Here is a 23125-nt window from a genome sequence, read left to right on the forward strand (position 1 = left end):
AATAGGTACCTATAGGAATTATAATCTCCAACACCTGAATAGAAACCCTAGATCTATCAACCATCCTTCCATCAAACTACTCCTTGCCAAGCTGAACGATTACCTTGTTCATCTTGTTTATTGCTTTATTTATTACTTGCTTTATTTACTGCTTTGAAACCTATTAGCCTAGCTTAATCATATAACTATTAGATCTAATCGGTTCCCTAGCTCCTTGTGGATTCGATCCCTAAGTACTATAACTCGACCTCTTTTGATGAGAGTAACACTCTTTAGGGTAATTTGAGTGATATCAGGAGCCTAGATCACAAAGAGATCTCTGGAACCTCTCATTGTGGATGTTGCGTTCCAAAACAAAGCTACCGGGTCTGGTTGTTTAACTGGGATTCTTTCCTAAATCATGTCACTTACTTTCTCAGAAACCATCATCATACTTTGTTCTGATGGTCAAAAACCTCTGGTCACCATATCTTTCACGTACTTCTTGATAGGAGTAGAAATTTTTACAGCGTCATTGAGTAGCAGCCCGACAATTATATTGTCGAATGCTTTATTGCCTATGCCTTTTTCAAGTTCTAATTTCGCTTTAATTTGGGTGTAGGGAAGGTAGTCTTGGGTCTATATATCCTTGATACAGTTGGTTTAAAAGACTTAGAGAGTTGAGGATCCGGATGGACGGGGTGTCGATCGACACATTCAAGCTATTGTCAATCTTATCAATCTCCGATTCGGCTTCCTTTTCATCGGGATCGGATTGCACTTCTTCTAACTCTTCAGCTCGATCTAATTTCTCCATTTCTTTTCTCGGATGTGGGTTGAGTTGTCTTCCACTTCTCAATGTAATGACATTAACCAAGTGCCTTTGATTAGTGCCAGTTCTTCCACGAAAGAATCCTTCTTCCCTTCTGACAAGTTCAGTGTTATGCACAACTTGGCTATCCAATTTCTCGACATGAGCACTGAAACCTTCAAACTTCTCATTTAAATTAGAATACATGGAATCCAATTCTACATCGAAATTTGCACTCATCTTCTGCTGGCCTTACAGAAATTCTCCAAATATAAATTCCACTCTGCCTTCGTGAGTCTATGCTGCCTCGTAGCCTCTTGTAAAGCTCATGTCTCTCTGCTGATCTGTGAATCTCTGTTCACGAAAACCATTCTCATCGATGAGGTCTACATGATCTTCTTCACATGAAAAGGTCTGAACCTTATTGGCGAATTGAACTTGCTTCATGTCAACTAGAAGAGCATTAACTGATTCTAATGCTGTCTTCACCTCAGATATCCGATTCACATTCAATTCATCAGCCATCTTCGTCCTCTCAAGATCAGCATTTTTGGTCGCGGATCCCTCCAAATACAGATATGTGTCGCCTTCTCATGCACCGAATTGATGACGTGGCAGCATAAGGTGGGAGGAAACTCTCTTTTATATATATAGATAGATATAGTTATAACACCAAATTATTAATGGTGCACACCTAAAAAAACAAGAAGCTGAAATGGTATGTTCTTTTTGATGTTCAATAGAATGTTTTTTTTTTGGTTAAACAATTACACAAAAAAATTGATGTTATTGATTGTAGTAGTCCCAATAATAGAACATTGAATTTGATATTATATTCACAACCTATGCATATTATTAAATTTCTCCAACAAGTAAAAATTTTAATTAACTTTGAATTATTAGCTGTTTAATAAAAAAAATTGTTTTCATGTAAAAATAAACATAAAATATTTTTTTTATGTGTTCTCTTATTTATTATACCATCTTATTTCGAGAAAGAAATATAGTGTGATTTACAGAATGTATAAATACTAAATATATATAGTTCATATTTCAGGTATATAAAATATTTTCTAAAATAATATGTATTTAAAAAAAAATATTAGTATCATTAATTTTTTAGATTGTAAAATATAAGTATATCATATATATTCAGCAGTTACACTATTCATTTAACTTGTTACCATTCATATTTTGTTTTGAACCGCTTATTTTAGACGAACCGCAGTTGTTCCGCATTATGCGTTCCTCTTATATAAACATCAGTTATACCATACTTCACCGCCAATCCGATGTTACCATTCGGAGCCGAAGTGTTTAAAAGGGAAATTAAATGTATTTAAATACATAAATTAAGGGTCTGGTAGCATGCTATCATGAGATCATTGAGAAAACGGCAAAAACAAAAGCGTAAACTTTCAAATTTATGCCAAAAAAAGCTTGAACTTAGGTTTGAGCCAAAAAGCTCCAATTTTTTTAAAATAGCCATTTTAAATTTTACACTTTGTTGACTGGGCCAAATTAGAAACCCGATAAAGTTAACAGTTAACTCATTAAACAAATATTAACAAGCAAAACGACGTCGTTTTGAAAATTCATTCACAATTAACAAGACGACGTTGTTTTGCATCTCTTCAATATTTTCTTATCTTCTCTTCTTCTCTTTCGTGGCGAATAATCCCCAAATCAAAAACACTAATTCTCTAGTCTCTCAATTCTCTAGTTTCTCTAGATGAAGACAAGCAGTAGTTCTTTCTCCGCTGACAGGTAATGATTCTCATATGTTTGATTAAGTCGAATTGTCACTCTGAATTACTTGTCGGGTTTTAGGCGACGAGAGCTTAGTCTCGGTTTCTTGTCGAGTTTTATGGTTGTTAATGTTGGTTTTTGTAAAATGACCTAATTTTAAAGAATACCCTACTCCATGTTCTCGGGTTTTATAGTTGAAGAGTGTCCCACGCACCGTTGTTATATTTCTTCAGTACCTCTAAAGCGTCTTCAAACTCTCCTATGGTGTAGCAACCAGCTATTACCCAAAACATACGCTCTAACTCAGGATCCTTGCTGTCTCTTTTCCAGTTTGACAATATGTGTCTTGCAGTCATTCGATGTTCTGCTTCTGGTAGTTCATTTTTAACAGCATTTACTAAGCTTTGCATAAATTATTAAGTTAAAGACATTCAATTCATTACATTTTTATTGAGAAAACAAAATAAATTAAGATTCTAACCCTTTGTTTGTCTGAAATAACGGTGAATTTAGAGCCATCTTGTAATCCCAAATCTTCCTTCAATAATCTTACAAGCCACTCCCAGATTATGTTATTCTCGGCCTCCACAAGAGCCCAAGCAATTGGAACTATTCTATTTTCACCATCTCTTCCAACAGCAGCCAATAAGTGTCCTTTTATATCTCATTTGAGAAATGCTCCATCTAAACCAATGATGGGTCTACAAGTTTCAATCCAGGTCTCTCTTTGAGCTTTAAAACACATGTAAAGACGATCAAATCTCTGTTTGCTCCTTACCACAGGCCCTGTAAGAGTCTCAATCTTCATAGTGGAGCACTGATTAGATTTTAGGACTTCAGCTTGATAGTCCCAAATCCGTAAAAAGTGAGCTTCATGGCTAGTTTTCCTTTCTCTGTAAAGCTTAGCCTTCGTTTTTCCACACTGCTCCTCCGTGACAGTGAGATTATATTCTCTATGTATCTCATCCGCTATCTCTGTCCTAGTAAACATAGGATTTATTCTTAGTCTTTCATCAAAGAGCGTGGCAATAGAAGAAGTCTTCAACATCTTCGAGTACCCTGATCTAATGCAACAATGCTCATTCACAAATACCTTCACTTGCATCTTATGTCTTCTTCTTACTACAGGCCCTGTAAGAGTCTCAATCTTCATAGTGGAGCATTGATTAGATTTTAGGACTTCAGCTTAATAGTCCCAAATCCGTGAAAAGTGAGCTTCATGGTTAGTTTTTCTTTCTCTGTAAAGCTTAGCCTTCGCTTTTCTACACTGCTCCTCCGTGACAGTGAAATTATATTCTCTATGTATCTCATCCGCCATCTCTGTCCTAGCAAACATAGGATTTATTCTTAGTCTTTCCTCAAAGAGCGTGGCAATAGAAGAAGTCTTCAACATCTTCGAGTGCCCTGATCTAATGCAACAATGCTCATTCACAAATACCTTCACTTGCATCTTATGTCTTCTTCTTTCATATGAACAATAAATTCTCCAAGGACACTTAGACTCTACATCAGAGCATTTTGCACCAAGCACCTTAGCACAAGACTTATAGAGCTTGATATCATACCTTGATTGAAGAGAATACCTAAGAAAGCTACTTTGAAATCAGACGCACATCCGTACGTTTTCCCCAAATACAGAAGTTCTTCACAACCAAATGTATTTGCAACCTCTTCTCTACGCTCATACTCTTCTTCATTGTCATCAGATGACAATGGGTCTGGAATTTTATCATCATACCAAATGTCATAACCACTGTCTCCATCACTAACATCACCCTTGTTGTGTGTATCATCTCCAAAGGGAGCGCTTTAATCCTCGACAACTTCTTCTTCGACAGCAATACCATTCTGATCACCCTTATTCTCACCTTCAGTATCACCTCCTTCACCGGCTTCGTTCTCTTGCTCGTTCGTAGCTTCTAAAGGCTCTCTAACACTTTCCCTTCTGCTCCCTCACTACGAAAAACCCGAAGTAATCCCATCGTCCTAGCCATCCTTTGTGTCGTCAATGGAGAGATTAGAGAATGAGGAGGTTAGAGAATTGAGAGATTACAGAATTAGGGTTATGGGATTCTAATTTTTGTATCCTGTGTCGCGAAAGAGAAGAAGAAGAGAAGATACAAAAAATTTGAACAGATACAAAATGACATAGTTGTGCTAGTTAACAGCCGTTTAATGAGTTAACTGTTGACATTATCGAGTTTCTAATTCGGCCCAGTCAACAAAGTATAAAATTTAAAATGACTATTTTTTTAAAAAAATTGGAGTCTTTTTTGCTCAAACCTAAGTTCAAGCTTTTTTGGCCTAAATTTGAAAGCTTTGGCCGTTTTCTCTAAGATCATTAGAAAATCTAAATGTTAAGCATGTTAAATATTATGTAGTTTCCAAGGAATTTGGTTTTAACATATAGTTGGTGTCATGAACTCTCAAACTAACTAGCGTCATCATGACAACTGAATCACTTGGAAAAAAAAAACAATAAGACACTTAAAGATGTTTATCTTGATTCAAAGGTTGTCTATATATAATGATCAACTACCCAACATTGCTTAAATATGTCCATAATTATGATGTCGTTTACCACTTTGTGACTTCTCACATCATTGCCTCTCAGCATGTGTTGCGACTTCTCCCTTACTTGTCCCTACATCAACTATTATTATGTTTTTTTACTTCATTGACGATTTTAATCATCTGAAGCTCTCAAAACGAATGAAACATATTACTGAAATATGATGAAGAAATAGAAATATAGTAATTTAAGGTTTCAAGTATGGTGAAGAAATAGAAACTTACAAATATTTAAATTATGGGAGTGAGTATTCAGGATTGTTAAACGTTGTGATACCAATAAATTCTTCGGACAACGAGATTCTTCATGTTGGAAAACGCTTACTGAATATATTACACATTACAACGGTCCAATTCAAAACAAAAGTCAAAAGCACTCTTACACAAAACACAGACAATAGAAAATTCTCAACTTGAAACTTATCAACCAAGCAAAACCCACCGACTTCTTAACATAAGATATTACTCAGTTAGGACTGAAGAACTTAAGCTTAAGTCCTTGAGTAACCATACTCCATATCCCACCTATGGAGAATGCCAAGCTGAATGCAACTCCTAACCAACCCAATCCCCAATGGAAATACCAATTGAAACTGTACTTGGTCGGTTTCTTGATCAAAACCCACATGAAGCAAGGATAAGCAAACGTGACCGGAAGGGTGAGTCCACCGAGCAAACCAGCGAGACTAGACAGGAAAGGGAGTGCAACGCCGATGAAAAAGGAGACAAAGCCAAAAAAGACTCTAAAACCTGATCTGACCCAGATTGAACATGGCTTGTTGGTTCGGCTTGTGTAGCCAGCCTCAAAGCTGTCAAAGGCGGGCATTGAGTATATCTGAAAGCTGCTCAGGCAGCTGAAGACTACTAGGAGAAATGCCGTCGCCAATAAACCTCGAGGAATGTCGTGAATGTGGAATTCATAAAGAGCAGCGAGCATACCTCCTGAAGGCATCTGTAAGACCAAGACAACTATAAATAAAGCTTATCCTTACGGTAATTTTGCTGAAGAAATAAAAGCCAAACCAGTTTCAATATTTGATACACCAAAATGAAAACGATCCAAAACTGAATCTACATTAAAAAAAAGAAAAGAAAAGAAAAGAATCTAACACCAAACTAGAGAAGACATAAACCAAGGATATAATAGTAAATGGAACTTACAAAGTTCCCATAAGCCCAAAAACCTCCGATGGAGATTGGAAAGATACACAGAGCAATGAAGAAGTAAGAAACTTTGGCTCCTCTCCACATTGGTACATGAGCTGGATGCTTAAACGTCGATGGCATCGTCGACTACAAAGATTTTCACTACTCATAGTACAAGTCCAGTATTGCATTAAATATAAACAGAAACATTTTGCGTTTTCTTTACCTGAATTTCAAGAACCAAGTTGTGACCTCTGAAGGCAAAAGCTACAATACCAAGAGCATTCAACACAGAAAAAACCGAACCAGAAAGCGAAGGCATAGAAAGTGGCTCGTAGGAAATAGTGGCTGGTCTTGGTTGACTAACAGAGAGAACCCAAACCATTGTAGAGTAAGTTATCGCAGTCACTGCTCCTATTAAGGAGAGTCCCGCGATGGAATTGAGGTTTGGAAGTTGAGACAGAACGATGCATAGAGAAGTAAACACCAGATACCATTCAACTGTTGTTAAAGGGTTCGAGGCGCATAATGGACCACAGACTATTTGGAAGAAGAGTTTCATTGTCTCTCCACCTATCAAAATCAGAGCTGTCGCGGTTCCTGCTGATAAGTAAACAGTAGGAAACAATGCAAGCCAAACTCCCAATCTTTCTCCTGTTCCAAATCAAGAATCCCCCGATATCAGTAATTGGTGAGAGAAAAAGTTAGTATTGGCAAAAATGTAGATTTCAGTTACCAAACGCAGCTTGTGCAAGCTCAACATATCGATTATAACGTTTCCCCGGGACGGCTTCGTGTAACTGAACTAGAATCCACAGTGTGTAGAGTTGCCAAATATAGGCTATTGTCAGTGATAGAATTCCCCAACTCCTAAACAACATAAGTCGACAGAAAATGGTTTATTCCTAACTAGCCAAATATTCAATCTATAAGCATAACAAGTTATAAATGATTCAAATGTTTGAACTTGTAAAATTATATTGTATCTTTTATTTTTCCATATAAAATTTATTTTATCTACAAACATAAATGTGAACAAATACTCAAAGAAAAAAACCATCCTTTTCACAACAAATACATGTACTATTAAGAAAAACAAATATTTGCCGGAAATTAACAAGAAACAAAATAGACGATAAAGATTCTGTCTTAATCTACATTAAAGCGAAAAGTATGTCCGAGAGTGGCCAAATGTGTAATGATGGAAGCATGAGAAATGAAAAAAAATATCTACGGCCAGTTTGAACTGTTTTCAAAGTTCTAAAAGTAAATTAGTCAATAGTATATTATTATTTATTATTTCCAATGATGAAATTTTCTTTTTCAAAAAAAAAACTGAAAGTGGATCTGAACGATAGAGAGATTGGACACAAACATCTAAAAATTTTGAAACACAAGAAAAAGATGTTGGAAATGAAAAATGAATTGGGCACAACGCACCAGCCAAGAAACGCAAACGCGACGGGGAGAACGAGAGCCTGAAACCCAACACCAGCGTTTAGGTTATGAAACGCGGCATAGTGAGCGTTTCCGTTACGAGACTCAGTGATAGGAAGCCAAGCGTCTTGTGGGTTGAGCTTAGTGAGATGACCTACTTCCTCTAGATATCCTTTCATGTTGACAAGAACACGTTTCATAGGAGTTCCAATGGGACTCAAGAACCTCGGCGATATAAAGGAAGTAGGAGTCCATGCCGCCGACGAGGATTTAGTGGCGGGACGAGGAGATCTTTGACCGGACGGAGTTAGAATCTCTGGAGTGGAGACTCGGGGCGTTGCAGGTATTGATATTAGCTCTGTCTCGGGTCTCTCGTCCATCGTTCTCTTTCTCTATCTGAGCAGGTGGACAAAGATGGTGTTTGTTTTGCCTTTTTCTCAGTATCACTCTCTCTCTCACTCTAGTTTCTGGTCTCCATAGGGGTTGAGGATTTATTATGAGGTTTTTGTCCTTTTATTTTAATTACTTTTGTATATTTAGAATTCCGACAGAAAAAGAAAACAAATAGGGCTACTTTGTTGGTCTTGAAGAAACTTCTTATTTAATAAAGTAAATGACATATTAATTTTTTTTTTTTTTGATCAAATGACATATTAACTAACACAAGATTACAACAAATGAATACAGAAGCTCATAATCAAGAAAACATGGCATATTTCAAGCTTGTTGTACTTGTCCTTGCTACTAAGTACTAACATTGTGGCATGTTACATGATGTGAAAATCAACTTGCATAAACATAACAACAGTGACTGGAGATATTTTTTGGGGGAATTTATAAGAAATACCAAGAGACATACATACTCGAAGTCTTGGAATCAAGTTTTTAAAACCTGATATATTGCAAAGGTAATTAATGCGTATTATAAAAATTTATTCCTTATTATCGCCTAAACTACCAAAGAACCAACATGGAATCATTACTTGTACAAAGAAAGTATAGCAGACCTGATTGAACAACCTTTTATGGACTGAAAACATGAAGTGAGACAAACACAATCATGAATGGATTACTATGATCCGCCCACAAGAAATGCATTAAAAATCATTCACTTTTGGGTGTTCAATAAGAATGATTTTTATTCCTTGTTCAGGATTTTTGAGTCCAGACGCTCCAACAGGATATTTTGTAACCAATACAACAATTGACAATGTAAGCCCATGGTCAATAAAATAATATGAACTCCTCACGATTTATTTATTTATCTTTTTTCAATGTTCTAAAAATTAATTGTAAGATAAAATTGATTAAAATTTATATTCAATTAATTTAATCTTAATATATACCAATAAATTAGAAAATTACAGGAAATGAAACTAATATTAAAAAAAAATCAACAAGAAGGATTTAATCACTAATTTATGAAAGAATTACACTATATGATATTTTGTATTCTTAATTATGCTATTGATTGAGAACCTGCTTATGTGGAAACGTTATAATTTCATTAGATGACTAGCTTGCTATTGTGATTCAACAAAATTTATGACTCATTATTAATTTTCTCTAAACTTGTTGACATGACTAATGCATGTTATATCATTCAAATTATCTTAATGAGTGACTTTACTGTTTCAAATAAAATGTTCAATTGCATTACTTAAGGATCGTATTCACGAGGAACTAAGACACACAATAGATCTAAAGCCGATGTGATTAAGCGAGGCAAATAATTTAAAAGCAATAAACAATGAAACAGAGTAAACAAGTAGTTGTTCAGTTGATTGATTGAGGTTGTTAACAATGAAGAGAAAGCATTAGATCTAGTGTTTCAGGTAATCAGAATTATATTGATATAAAATACTTAGGTTGTCAGTTCAAGAACTCAAATTCTTATGCAAAAGTATTCCAGCTTCCACTGCGAATCAATCCTATTGACTAAGTACAATATCTTAGATGTCGCTTGTTGATATGGATCGAGCGTCGATTGATGCTATTGACTTAGCATCGATCGATGCTTTCTTAGGCAAGCGTCAGAGAATTAATCGACATGTTCACTAATCTTAACTAAATCAGTTATCACATGTTTCTATAAATCTTAGTTCAAGAGAATCTATTATGGTGCAGAACCTACCGTCATAGTTGTCCACAATCCCAATATCAGGATTCTAGTTAGCTAATCTAGAACACAAGCATTACAAGCAATTCCTTAAAGGATATTTATCACCTTAGCAAATCTATATTTGGGGTTATCCTTCATAAACCTAATTAATCCCTAAATCTAACAAGTGAATTACTCAAACATAGCAAAACGAGACATAGCAATAATCTGAATAAACTGCATAGAATAGAATAAGGTAGAAAAATGGAGTTCTAATACAAAGCTCTTCAGAGTCTTGGATCTTCTCTACAAACTACTAAAACCCCTAATCTTTGTGGTGTGAAAATATGTAAGTGTAGAAAAGTGTGTGGTGCCCAAAACAATGACAAAGCACATAAATATTAGGTTAAAGTCGGCCAGGGAAATATGTGGATTCTTGGGCTTCAAGTCGGTCATGACATGCGGCCCGCTTCTCGCGCCTCGTTGTCAATCGACGACAAGTGGTGTTTGTCGATTGACGTTTGACTCTGAATGTCCTATCAGCAGCTATGAGTTTCTCCTATCTTTATCTCCAATATGCTCCAAAATTACCACTTTGTTCCAAAACATGTCTGAACCTGTAAATACTCTAAAAAGACTTCAAAACATAATATATAAATCCTAAAACACTTATATAACATTGCTAAAAACTGGTGAAATCCAAGGTATATCAACTCCCGAAACTTACCCTTTTGCTTGTCCTCAAGCAAAACAAGAGGTCCTAATAAAAGATGGTTTGAAAACCGGAGAGACTCACATAATTTGAAATCACTACTCTCACTTCGGCAAATATGAATGGTGAGAATGAATCATTACTAACCGCAGAGATGATTCAATGTGCTACACTCTATCTTAGTCACCATACCATACATCACATAACTCCACTGACAGTGCCTGACATACCCCTCTACTGACTTCATTTCTGCATAAAATAGATGTGTAGTCTACATCTTGGGAATATCGATCAAGGGACACATGGAATCAACTGAAGCAAGTATCTGGACCTACAGGTAAACATCTGGTTCTTTCCCTCTCTCTTCTCTGAGTCGTTTTCTTTTCTTTTCTTTTTCTTTTGTCGATCTTTTTTGGCAGAGTGTAGGCGAATAGTGGGGTCATCGGTAGTGTACCTACCCCTTTCTTTCCAACAGTGTGTGATCATTCTATTAGAGTAGAATAATGGGGTCGGGAGAAACATTCCTACCCCTTTAAACCGCAATAAATCATTTCAATCTTTTATAGTATATAGATGCTGAAGAGAGGTGACAGGGAAACCAGAGGCACTAAGTCTAATACCTTCCAGACTCGCAGGAGGACTCCACTCCAATGTATACCAAGCCTCAAAATAAGCGAGTAGAGTAAATTAAGGTTAGAAGTCCACTATGGTTTCTCCAGACATTCTCAGTAGGTGTGGATGTGAGTAACACGTGATACACTACAGTGTTTCCATCTAATACATCCTGCAATTAATAAATCTAGATGGTGCTAGAGAGTTGTTAGAGTAGTAACTAAATTGTAATAAGATCATTATCCCTTTCTTAAATCAATAAAATTTGGTAAAAACTTAATAAATAAAACTCAAAATGGAATACAATATCAGTAAACCTCCCCCGCCCCAGACTTAAATTACATTGTCCTTAGTGTTGTTCAGTCAAAGTTTGGTGGGTAAATAAATCAAAAGTACTCAATATAACAAGGAAGAACGATATACCTGCTCGCTGGATGTCAGTGTCGATCGACATAATTAAGTTGCAGTCGGTCACTGTTGATGATGAACTGTCGATCGATACCAGCCGGTCCTATCGGTCGATGCTCAGTGTTATTGTCTCCTCGAATTTTTTTATTATCTGAAATTAAAAACACGAAAAATCAGAAAAAATGTAAAATAACGCTAAATAAAAGTTTACCAATATGATACTTTTTGGGAAACAAGTATCAACATCTTTTTTGCTCATCTCGAACCAAGTGCAAATGAAGATATTGATTGCTTCTTCACCTTAAGTTACTTCTAGTTGCTGCATGTGGATGGTCTTGTGTGCTAAGTCTACCTTCAATTTCAGTTCCTTCATCCGACTTTCTAATCCTGCAATAAGGTTAACAAGAGGAAAATAAACATCATCTATCTTTTCATAAAACTCATCAAACATTTTCCTCCTTGATATAGAGATGTCATTCAGTAGTTCCTCTATGTTGTCTTTGTTGTATGAACTAGGCGGCGGGTAGTGTATTGAGTGAAGAACTCTAGGCAGATGGAAACATCTTTCATATTGTGGTAGATCATATACTTCCCTTCTGCGCTATCTGCCATCTCCAGTATTGCTTCTATATCTTCCTTAGAAACATTGATGATCCTTACATCCAGTGTATGTGCATTCCCATCCTCATCTCTGTATACTCCATACTCATCATGCTGCAGTATGAGGATCACTATGTTTCTCACCAGGAAAGATCCAGGAATGGTGCGTATGAGGATCGCTATATTTCTCATCACAAACGGGTGTGAGAAGAGAGAGGAGCCCCAGAGATAATTTTCTTTACCGTGAAAGGAACACTGCACGACATTCTGATACCATGAATGAGGGATCAGGGGAGGCCAGAGAATCTAAACCTACGGATCAGCAAGAGAAGGAGGTGCCGATGGTGGCGCATATAGCGGAGTTCTCTCAGAAAAAAGAGGAAACCGTGGAGCTAGTGCATGTCGATGAGGGCTTGGATCTGGCTAACGAGGTTCTAGAAGCTATGAATATCATCGAGGAAGAAGAAGATATGTGATGTGATATTGGGCTCATATATGAAAGAGTATCGAAGCCATTCAAAAATTGGCCCATGATGTTAGTTAATATGTCCAGCCTATTTTTATCAAGTTACAAGCCCAAAAAGATTCATAAAAAGTGGTTTATTTACTGTCCAAGGGGAGTGACGAAAATTAGGTGATTAATTGCATGAAAGCTTTCTCTCTTGCATGCAAGGAATGCTTGTTTCAAGAACACTATCTCTCCTCCATGCACTAGTTTTATCATTTCCAATGTAACAAATGTCTAGCTTTGTGGACAAGTTTAGTTTCCTATAAAGAAGTTGTAATCTCTATTGAAATAAAATAAGCTTTGAGAGATTATTTTTGGAACCTTTATAGTGATTCTAACTTTTCTTTTAATGGTGTGTAATATCCATTGATGTTTTCGTTCCGTCTTGGTGCGTCATATCCAAGGGATCAAACTGATTTATCCTGGTGCGTCATATCAAGGGAATCATCCTCATTGTCGTCTAGGTGTGTGATATCTTGCATATTTGCATTGTTTTATCCATTCATTCATAAATATTTTCATCATAGAGATTAGGATTTAGATATGTTTAGGTTGCATTTCGCATACATGAGTCTCTATTAGGTACTGGAGTGCCACATGGAGTTCTTGGGGACATTTGGATGCATTTGGAGCTCGAAGGAGGTGAAATAGGTGATCATTAAACGAGCAGAGCATGGGAGCGACCTCCCGGAGCGACATCACGAAGTCGCTGTGTCCCACCTCTCAGAGCGACCTTCCTAAAGCGACGCCATGAAGTCGCTCGCGTTCTCGTTACTCCGAACCGTCTTAGATGACCCTAGAGCGACCTCTCAGAGCGACTTACCAAGGTCGCTCCCGATCTCAGAGCGACCTAGCTGGAGCGACCCCGTGAAGTCACTCGCCATATTCATCCCGTTGGAAGCCCAGAGCGACTTGCCCAGAGCGACGCACCAAGGTCGCTCGCATCTCACACCCCTCTCGGAGCGACCTCCCAAAGCGACACCCCGAGGTCGCTCGCGTCTCTATGGCGAGACGACACGAAGCGAAACCTGGAGTGACCTCTCAGAGCGACCCACTGAGGTCGCTCCCGAAGGCCGGAGCGACTTGTCGCAGCGGCGTGCCGAGGTCGCTCCACGTCTATTTGTTTGGCCGAATTCATGTTTTCTCAAGGGCCTTTTGGTCATTTCATTATGCACGTTTTTATTTTCTAAACCTATGTTTTAATACTCTGGAAGCCACCACCAGGCAGATTATCTTTTGATCTATTGAGAAATACACAAAAACTCTCTTGAGAAGTTCATGTCTTGGATTTTGATTGTTATGTTCTTGTGTTATTGTTGATTTCTTATCGATTTCTCTACATGATTAATCTGAAATCCAATATGGGTTTAAGAGGAATCATGGAGATTAGTGAGTAATCACCTTTTGAATTCATGGGTTAGGGAGATTAAGGGTGATTAGGTTAGTTCTAGGATGTTTTAGTGTAGATCATTCTTATTCCTTGCTAGTAGAGTATTCTTAATGCATCTTCTGAGTTGGCCACTCAAAAGTTGATCAATAGGCATTTCCCACCCGAAAGGTGTTTGATGAAATGCCTGAGACAACTCTCCTAAGCTTTTAGTATACTTTGCCAAAGACATTTGTTGTTAAAGATACTAAGATAGCTAATAGACTTGTTAGTAATGATTGATTTCATATTATTCAACCAAAGACATTTGATGTTTGAGATATGTTAGCAAATGAGCATTCATCTAGACATAGAGCTTGCTTAGAATTGTGTCTAGGCTTAAGGTTGATAGGTTGATTGATCATTTGCCATCCTTAGTTCGATACTTGATCACCCAAAGTCTAATCCCTATGCCCATGAGTTCTCTTTTCCCTTAGTCAAGAAAGTATCATTTAGTCATTCCTTTTAGTTAGTTATAGTTTAAAAACCCTTTTAAAAACCATTGGTTGCACTTAGATTAAGTGATTACTTGCATTCTCGGTGCTTTCATATCTCTCAGAACTGGTTCGACAATCATTTATACTACAACATTTGTCTTAGGAGCCTTGAAAACTCCTAACATCAAATTGGCGCCGTTGCCAAATTCTGAGTAGATTTGAACATTGAGATTTAGTCACTTACTTGAGACTAAGTCATTTTTATTTTCTTTTGTTACTGATTCTTCTTCTTCACCTACCTTTAACTTTCAGGTGTATGAACTTGAGGAGTAGGGGTCCATCAAACCTAGTTCCAATAGTAGCAGACATCAGAGCTTTCGAGAGGGAGTGTGCTAGAGTTAGAAGAGAAGAAGAACAACAAGCCCACTTGCAGAGATTGGATATTGATATGGCAGATCCACCGCAAGGGGCAGAACACCAACCGCGGGCAGCTCGACCCATTGGTACTTATGACCGGCCCAACATTCTTGGTCATAGACTAGGAATCCGAGCACCGGCTGTGGCAGCCAACAACTTTGAGGTCAAGTCAGGACTCCTCAACGTGATCGAGAACAACAAATATCATGGCTTGGCTTTAGAGGACCCATTCGATCACTTGGACATGTTCGACAGCTACTGTGGGTTGTCAAAAACCAATGGTGTGTCAGAGGATACCTTAAAGCTGAAGTTATTCCCTTTCTCTTTGGGGGATAAGGCACGTCAGTGGGAGAAGTCTCTACCCAGCGACTCTATCACTACTTGGGATGAGTGCAAGAGAGCATTCTTGGAGAAATTCTTCTCATCCTCAAGAACTGCTAAGCTGAGAAATGAGATCTCCAGTTTCTAACAGAAGAACTTGGAAGGCTTCAGTGAAGCCTGTGAGAGATTCAAGGGCTACCAAGCTCAATGCCCACACCATGGTTTCACTAAGGAGAGCTTACTGAGCACATTCTACCGTGGTGCTCTTCCTAAGTACAGGGCCAGACTGGATACAGCTAGCAATGGGTTCTTTTTGGGGAGAACTGAGGAAGATGCAGAGGAGCTAGTTGACAACATGGTAAAGAGTGATGCAGTCTACAGTGGAGACCACGACAGAAACAGCTGAAGAGATGATAAGCAGACGAGGAAGGAGTTGAAAGCTCTACAGGATAAGATAGACATCCTCCTTGCTGATAAAGCCACACAAGAGCAGCTGCACTTTGTTGGTAACCCAAGTCAAGAGACACCACCTGTTGTCCATGAGGTTGAGGGTTTGGAAGGTCATGAAGAGCTGTGTTTCATCAACAACAATGGTAGCTGGTACAAAAAAGAGCCCAACTTTCAGTACAACAACTACCAACAGAAATCCTACCCCAACAACCAACAGAGTGGTTATCCGCCTCGAAACAACCAGCAAGGCAGCTATCAACCTCATCAAAACCCCTCATCTGGTTCCTCTGCTCCTCAAGAGAGCAGCACTGACACCCTGCTGAAACAAATCTTGGAGTCTCAGACTAGAAGTGAGAAGCATGTTGGATATGAGTTGAAAAACCTTCATTCCAAGATTGATGGGAGCTACAATGAGCTCAACAATAAGTTCTCACATCTTGCTTCTACAGTCAAGAATTTAGAGAATCAGTTTGCTTCCATGAACACTCACCAGACTCGCCAGCAAGGATCTCTACCTGGAAAATCTGACCAAAACCCCAAGGAGGCCAAAGCTATCACCCTTAGGAGTGGTAAGCAGTTACCTCTTACAACCCTCACCAGGGATGCTGGGAAACTAGGTGAGGAGGTGGCCATCGACTTAGATGATGAAGTGGTGATTGTTGATGAGAAAATCAATGATGAAATCTTGGAGAAGATTGTGGAAGCCAAGGGTAAAGGAAAGGTTGGGGAAGAGAAGAAAACAGTGAAGGATGGTGAAGTTCTTGCTCCAGCAAGTGAGAATTCTTTTGTTCCTCCTCCCTATGAACCCAAACTACCATTCCCTGGTAGATTCAAGAGGCAGCTGCTAGAGAAGTACAAGGCTTTGTTTGACAAGCAAATGAGTGAAGCTCAGGTTGCAATGCCCATCATCGATGCTTTCATGTTGATTCCTCAATACAACAAGTTCCTGAAAGATGTTGTCGCTACAAAAAAGAAGGAAATGGAAAGCATGATGATTCTTACCCATGAGTGCAGTGCCATCATCCAAAGGCTTGATGTTCCAGAGAAGTTAGAGGATCCAAGATGCTTTACACTACCTTGTGCTCTTGGAACTATGGTATTTGAGAAATGTCTCTGCGATTTGGGAGCTAGTGTCAGCGTGATGCCTTTGTCTGTTGCAAAGAAGCTTGGATTCACTCAGTACAAGAAGTGTAAACTCTCTCTGGTGTTCGCTGATCGTTCAGTGAAGTACCCTGTGGGCATCTTAGAGGACCTACCTGTGAAGATTGGAAAATATGAGATACCTACAGATTTTGTGGTGCTTGAGATGGGTAAGGAGGCTCAAGACCCATTGATTCTCGGAAGGCCATTCTTAGCTACAGCAGGAGCAATTGTTAAGGTGAAAGCGGGCACGATTGATCTCCATTTGGGTAAAGGGCATGTTCTCCACTTTGACATCAAGGAGAAAATGAAGAAACCAACTGTGTTCGGGCAAGCCTCCTACATTGAAGAGATAGGCACTTTTGCTGATGAGCACCTTGAAGAGTTACCACCTGAGGACGACGAGGAGGGAGCATCTCCCTCTACTCATTCTCCATAGAAGGTAACCCACTACTTTCCCTTGTATATACCATTTCGTTTTTGCATATTAGTTTTCTCTTTTTGGGTATCTCTCTCTCCTTGACAACACAGAGACTGTGTCATTTAAGTTTGGGGGAGGTACCAAGTATTTGATCACGTTTGCTTTGATGATTTGAGTCTCATGCATTGCATAATACATATATATTTGCATAAAAAAAAAATTTCATTTAGTTTGCATCATTGGCATTTCTAGGAGAGTCTAGAGCATATAGGTTGCATTTACTTGCATTGGGAGCAATGACTTTTAAATGCCTTGTAAAGAACACTACGTTGCACCTGAGTAGCTTTTGCACCTCTCAAAAAAGACTTTTATGTTTCGAGCCTTGAAAACTCTTCCTGAAACTTGTTGATTGCTGAAACTCAGTCTTTGAAGCCAACTACAACCTTATTTGAACTAAACGAACTTAATGCTTCTTGCTCATGGTCCCTTGTGTACTGAGTCATGGCTATACACACCTGAGTTGTCACATCCTTTATGCCAATCTTATTCTGACAAACTCTAGTGGTAGACCACTCCCAAAATCTTTCCCTCCTTTTAAGCTTCCATTGTTTGATGAGTGAGGCCTTCTTCGGAAAGTCTTACATGTGCATAATGTTGAGAGTATCGGGAACGACAATGCTTGATCTTCATTCTTGCTAGATTGGGCACTCTATTGTCTAGCTATAGGTGGGGGGGGGGGGGGGGGTGAGTTGTGATTATGATTTGGGAGCAATGAAAAAGGAAAAGAAATAACTCTTTGTGTTTAAGTGAATTGTCTTACTGGGATAAGTAGAAAAACCTCTAGCTCAAGTTATGAAAAGTCTTGACCCCCATTTAAAAAATAAAATAAAATAAAATAAAATCTGAAAAGAAAAGAAAAAGAAAGAAAAAGGGGGCTAGCAAAGTTGTTAGGAGCTAAGTAATGTTTTGAGGTTGTGAAAAATCCCTTGTAGATTTCAAAGAGAAGGAGTTAATGTTCTTAGGATCTTTTGGTGAGAGATGTGAGTTGGGTTTGACATTTGAGAATGATTGTGTAATTGTATGTTTGGGAAAAGGGTAGAACAATGGAGATTGAGCATTGTATGCATGAGTTGATCCCTTTCTTAGATATATTATGTGCGTTGTCAAGGCTACTTGTTTCGAGAGTAAACCACCTTAAAGATTTTATGTTTCGAACCTTTTGAATCACTTGAATAAAAGTCTTCCCTTACCCAAATGACTTGGACCGACTGACCATTTGCAAGAATCCACCTGATGTTTTGTGCTTAATGAATGTGAGAGTTGGTTGATTTGAATGTGTGGATGCTTGATGATGAATGTAAGAGCAAAAAAGAGTTGAGATAGGCCTAGAGAAGCTAGAGTGTAATAAGAGAGTGTGCTCATGTTGGATTAGATGTTGAATTGAGTGCTAGTTGTGTTTCTTTTGGCTAAGAGCTCTCATCTTCAAACCTCTCTCCCTATGAGTTCTAGAAAGTTCACTTGTGGACAAGTAAAAGAACAAGTTTGGGGGAATTGATATCTTGCATATTTGCATTGTTTTATCCATTCATTCATAAATATTTTCATCATAGAGATTAGGATTTAGACATGTTTAGGTTGCATTTTGCATACATGAGTCTCTATTAGGTACTGGAGTGCCACATGGAGTTCTTGGGGACATTTGGATGCATTTGGAGCTCGAAGGAGGTGAAATAGGTGATCATTAAACGAGCAGAGCATGGGAGTGACCTCCCGGAGCGACATCACGAAGTCGCTGTGTCCCACCTCTCAGAGCGACCTTCCTAAACCGACGCCATGAAGTCGCTCGCGTTCTCGTTACTCTGAACCGTCTTAGATGACCCTGGAGCGACCTCTCAGAGCGACCTACCAAGGTCGCTCCCGATCTCAGAGCGACCTAGCTGGAGCGACCCCGTGAAGTCACTCGCCATATTCATCCCGTTGGAAGCCCAGAGCGACTTGCCCAGAGCGACGCACCAAGGTCGCTCGCATCTCACACCCCTCTCGGGGCGACCTCCCAAAGCGACACCCCGAGGTCGCTCGCGTCTCTATGGCGAGACGACACGAAGCGAAGCCTGGAGCGACCTCTCAGAGCGACCCACTGAGGTCGCTCCCGAAGGCCGGAGCGACTTGTCGCAGCGACGTGCCGAGGTCGCTCCACGTCTATTTGTTTGGCCGAATTCATGTTTTCTCAAGGGCCTTTTGGTCATTTCATTATGCACGTTTTTATTTTCTAAACCTATGTTTTAATACTCTGGAAGCCACCACCAGGCAGATTATCTTTTGATCTATTGAGAAATACACAAAAACTCTCTTGAGAAGTTCATCTCTTGGATTTTGATTGTTATGTTCTTGTGTTATTGTTGATTTCTTATCGATTTCTCTACATGATTAATCTGAAATCCAATATGGGTTTAAGAGGAATCATGGAGATTAGTGAGTAATCACCTTTTGAATTCATGGGTTAGGGAGATTAAGGGTGATTAGGTTAGTTCTAGGATATTTTAGTGTAGATCATTCTTGTTCCTTGCTAGTAGAGTATTCTTAATGCATCTTCTGAGTTGGCCACTCAAAAGTTGATCAATAGGCATTTCCCACCCGAAAGGTGTTTGATGAAATGCCTGAGACAACTCTCCTAAGCTTTTAGTATACTTTGCCAAAGACATTTGTTGTTAAAGATGCTAAGATAGCTAATAGACTTGTTAGTAATGATTGCTTTCATATTATTCAACCAAAGACATTTGATGTTTGAGATATGTTAGCAAATGAGCATTCATCTAGACATAGAGCTTGCTTAGAATTGTGTCTAGGCTTAAGGTTGATAGGTTGATTGATCATTTGCCATCCTTAGTTCGATACTTGATCACCCAAAGTCTAATCCCTATGCCCATGAGTTCTCTTTTCCCTTAGTCAAGAAAGTATCATTTAGTCATTCCTTTTAGTTAGTTATAGTTTAAAAACCCTTTTAAAAACCATTGGTTGCACTTAGATTAAGTGATTACTTGCATTCTCGGTGCTTTCATATCTCTCAGAACTGGTTCGACAATCATTTATACTACAACATTTGTCTTAGGAGCCTTGAAAACTCCTAACATCAGTGTGTCATATCCTAAGGCATTGAGTTGGAATATCGGAGGCTTTCTGCATCCTTCGTGCGACCATTCAATCCACATCCCTTGTCTTTGAAGCTTTACAGTTTCCTAGCAGTGAGGCTTATCCCCTTTACCAACTTAGAGTGCCGACTCCTCGGGAGGTTTTCATCAATATGGATATGGATTAGAACCTTGTGCCTGAGGTTGAGACAGGGAACGATAATGGTGTAGGTGAAGATTTTCAGGATCTTTCCGATGAGGAAAGTGAGGTCAAAGGTGCAATTTATTATGATCCTGATGCAGATGGAGATGAAGTAGGAAATGAGGAGAACAAGGAGGAAGGTGAGATTGAGAAAAGCCATGTTGAGAGCGAGACAGTGAAGAAACGTGGAGCAAAGAAGAAACTTTTTAAAAACGTGGGGATTGGAGCAGGGGTACCACAAAGTAGAGATTGGTACAAGGCTTTGTATGTCCACGCAAGCGTACGCAGGCTAAGAATGGATCTCGCCAGGGAGAGGGCATCAAGCAGGTGGATGATAAGGGTTCCTTAAACCCCAAGCCAAATACCTCAAAGAACTAAGAGTATCCATGATCGAGTATGACGAAGCTGAGTTGGGATCTTCATTGTTTGTTTCTGGTCTTTTTCATTTCTTTTTTCTAATAAGCTTGTTAAGCAGTCCACGGGTCAGTCTGGTCATGTTTGTTTGGTTTTTTAATTTGATTATCTCATTATATGCTTCTCTCTCTCGATATGAGACTTTATTATGGATTAAAAGTGGTTTCTATGGTTTCTAACGGTCTCGGCATGACTCTGTTTTACTAGAGTATATACTAAGAATCTTGTTCTCATGGTTATGGACGAGGTTAATTATGCTTTTACAGGGACTCATTCATCATTTGGCATTGGTATTAGATGGCATTATGAGGAGAGATTTTGGTCAATGTCTTAACATGGCTTCTTCACGCCTTTTGAAGATATTGGATTCTCTTAATTGTCAAAGAATGATTCATTAAGAATTGCAAGATACGACTGGTAGAGAAAAGAAAATAAATGTTGTGGTAAAGTTAGGAATGTCAATTGTGGAAGGTAGCATCACTTATGGCTTTGTATAAAGTATCATTCATCGGTCAACAACTTTTCATCATGCACAGCTTTGGAGAGTTCCTTTTAAGTGGTTTTCGAAAAGAAATTATGTATAGAAGTCTCAAGCAAATAATATGGTTTATGTTTGCAGTGGAAATTGGTAAGATAATATGGAACATATTTACATAAGTTGGGTGCAACAACATGGGCTTAATTCTTGTTCGGGAAGGAAAGGATATGACACGTTCATGGAGTTTGCATGATGGTAAATTAAGTGAGAAAAGAGGCATGCTAGGAACAAAATGTTCTGATATTTGTCTCCGGAATGGGGCTGGTGCGGTGGTAGCATGGTGCCAGATGCCGAGGTATATGGTTAATGATTCGTATTTTTCTAAAGGTTTCATCATACCGAAGTTAACAGCTCGCATGAGCAAAATAATAGGTCTGATTTTATGAAAGTCCTCAGCTTGAATTGTAGAGGTATGGGTAGCCAATGGACCATCAGTTACCTTAGGGAAATATGGCATAAGCATAAGCCGGACATTTTATTTTTATCGGAGACGAAACAAGATTTTTATTTCGTTCAAGGGTTCCAATCTCATTTTGGATATGACAAGTTGATTACAATGGACCCAATTGGGAGGAGCGGAGGTTTAGCTCACTATTACAATATTGACTACCAAGTCAATATTTTATACACGAGTATTCGAATGACTGATGTGGAAGTAGTGATTTTGGGAAAAAAGATTTTCATGACCTTTGTCTATGGAGAACCAATACAAAAATTACGGGAGCAGGTTTTGGAAAGGTTAACACGGTACGGGATTTCGAAGACTGAGCCATGCTTTATTATTGGCGCTTTAAATGAGATCACGGGGAATCATGAGAAGCAAGGGGGTGCCCTTCGACATGTGGGATCTTTCTTGGCTTTTAATAATATGATCAGGAATTGTGGGTTATTGGAATTCCCAGCGCGGGGGAATCAAATGTCTTGGCAAGGAAGAAGAGGAAATGGAAAAGGACAGGTAACGATACGATGCCGGTTAGACCAGGCTCTATCGAATGAAGATTGGCATACATTATTCCCCTGCTCGTACACAGAATACCTTGGAATGGTGGGATCTGCCACCATCCCATTGTAGCGTTTCTTGAGGAAAAGATGCCTAAAAGGTGAAGACAATTTAGGTTTGATAAAAGATGGATAGGCCAGGAAGGTTTAATGGATTATATTGGTAAATGATTGGAGGAAACAAGTGGGAACAACCATTTGGATTTTGTCACAAAGATAACTAACTGCCGACACAAAATTGAAAGGTGGAGGAAGAATAACTCTCTATATGGGAAGGAAAAGATTAGTGAACTTCAAAGAGCTTTGGCAGAATTTCAATCAGATGATAGTAAAACTAAGGAGGACATAGTCGATGTTTCAAGGAAATTATAAGAAACGTATAAAGATAACACTACAAGAAAACACAGTTTTAGCAAGGAAATTTAACGAGGAAAACTAATCCTCGTGAAATTACGTTGACTTAACGATGAAATTGCGAGGAAATAAACTTTCCTCGTAACGGCCTTGTAAAATACCGAGTAAAGCGATTCCTCGTAAAATCGTCGTAAGTTGACGTGGTTATTCCGAGAAAAATGTGTTTCGTCGCAAATTCATCGTA

The 23125-nt window shown here is 38.7% G+C and overlaps 1 protein-coding gene and 1 non-coding gene across 2 annotated transcripts; both read right to left on the reverse strand.

The window, feature by feature from the left end:
• Positions 1-5418: 5418 nt before the first annotated feature.
• On the reverse strand, positions 5419-8220 carry LOC106426405 (lysine histidine transporter-like 8). Its single transcript, XM_013867126.3, has 5 exons — positions 7697-8220; positions 6993-7126; positions 6483-6910; positions 6272-6403; positions 5419-6062 (listed from the first exon to the last, which is right to left on the reverse strand). Exons 1-5 carry the CDS (start codon positions 8071-8073, stop codon positions 5577-5579), a joined length of 1557 nt encoding a protein of 518 aa, XP_013722580.2. The 5' UTR covers positions 8074-8220; the 3' UTR covers positions 5419-5576.
• A 7133-nt stretch (positions 8221-15353) lies between these two features.
• On the reverse strand, positions 15354-15460 carry LOC125588001. The gene has a single exon (XR_007324397.1). It is a non-coding gene; the product is annotated as a small nucleolar RNA R71 (small nucleolar RNA).
• Positions 15461-23125: the final 7665 nt, after the last annotated feature.

This window comes from Brassica napus, chromosome C5, assembly GCF_020379485.1.
Source record: "Brassica napus cultivar Da-Ae chromosome C5, Da-Ae, whole genome shotgun sequence".
Classification (NCBI taxonomy): Eukaryota; Viridiplantae; Streptophyta; class Magnoliopsida; order Brassicales; family Brassicaceae; genus Brassica; species Brassica napus.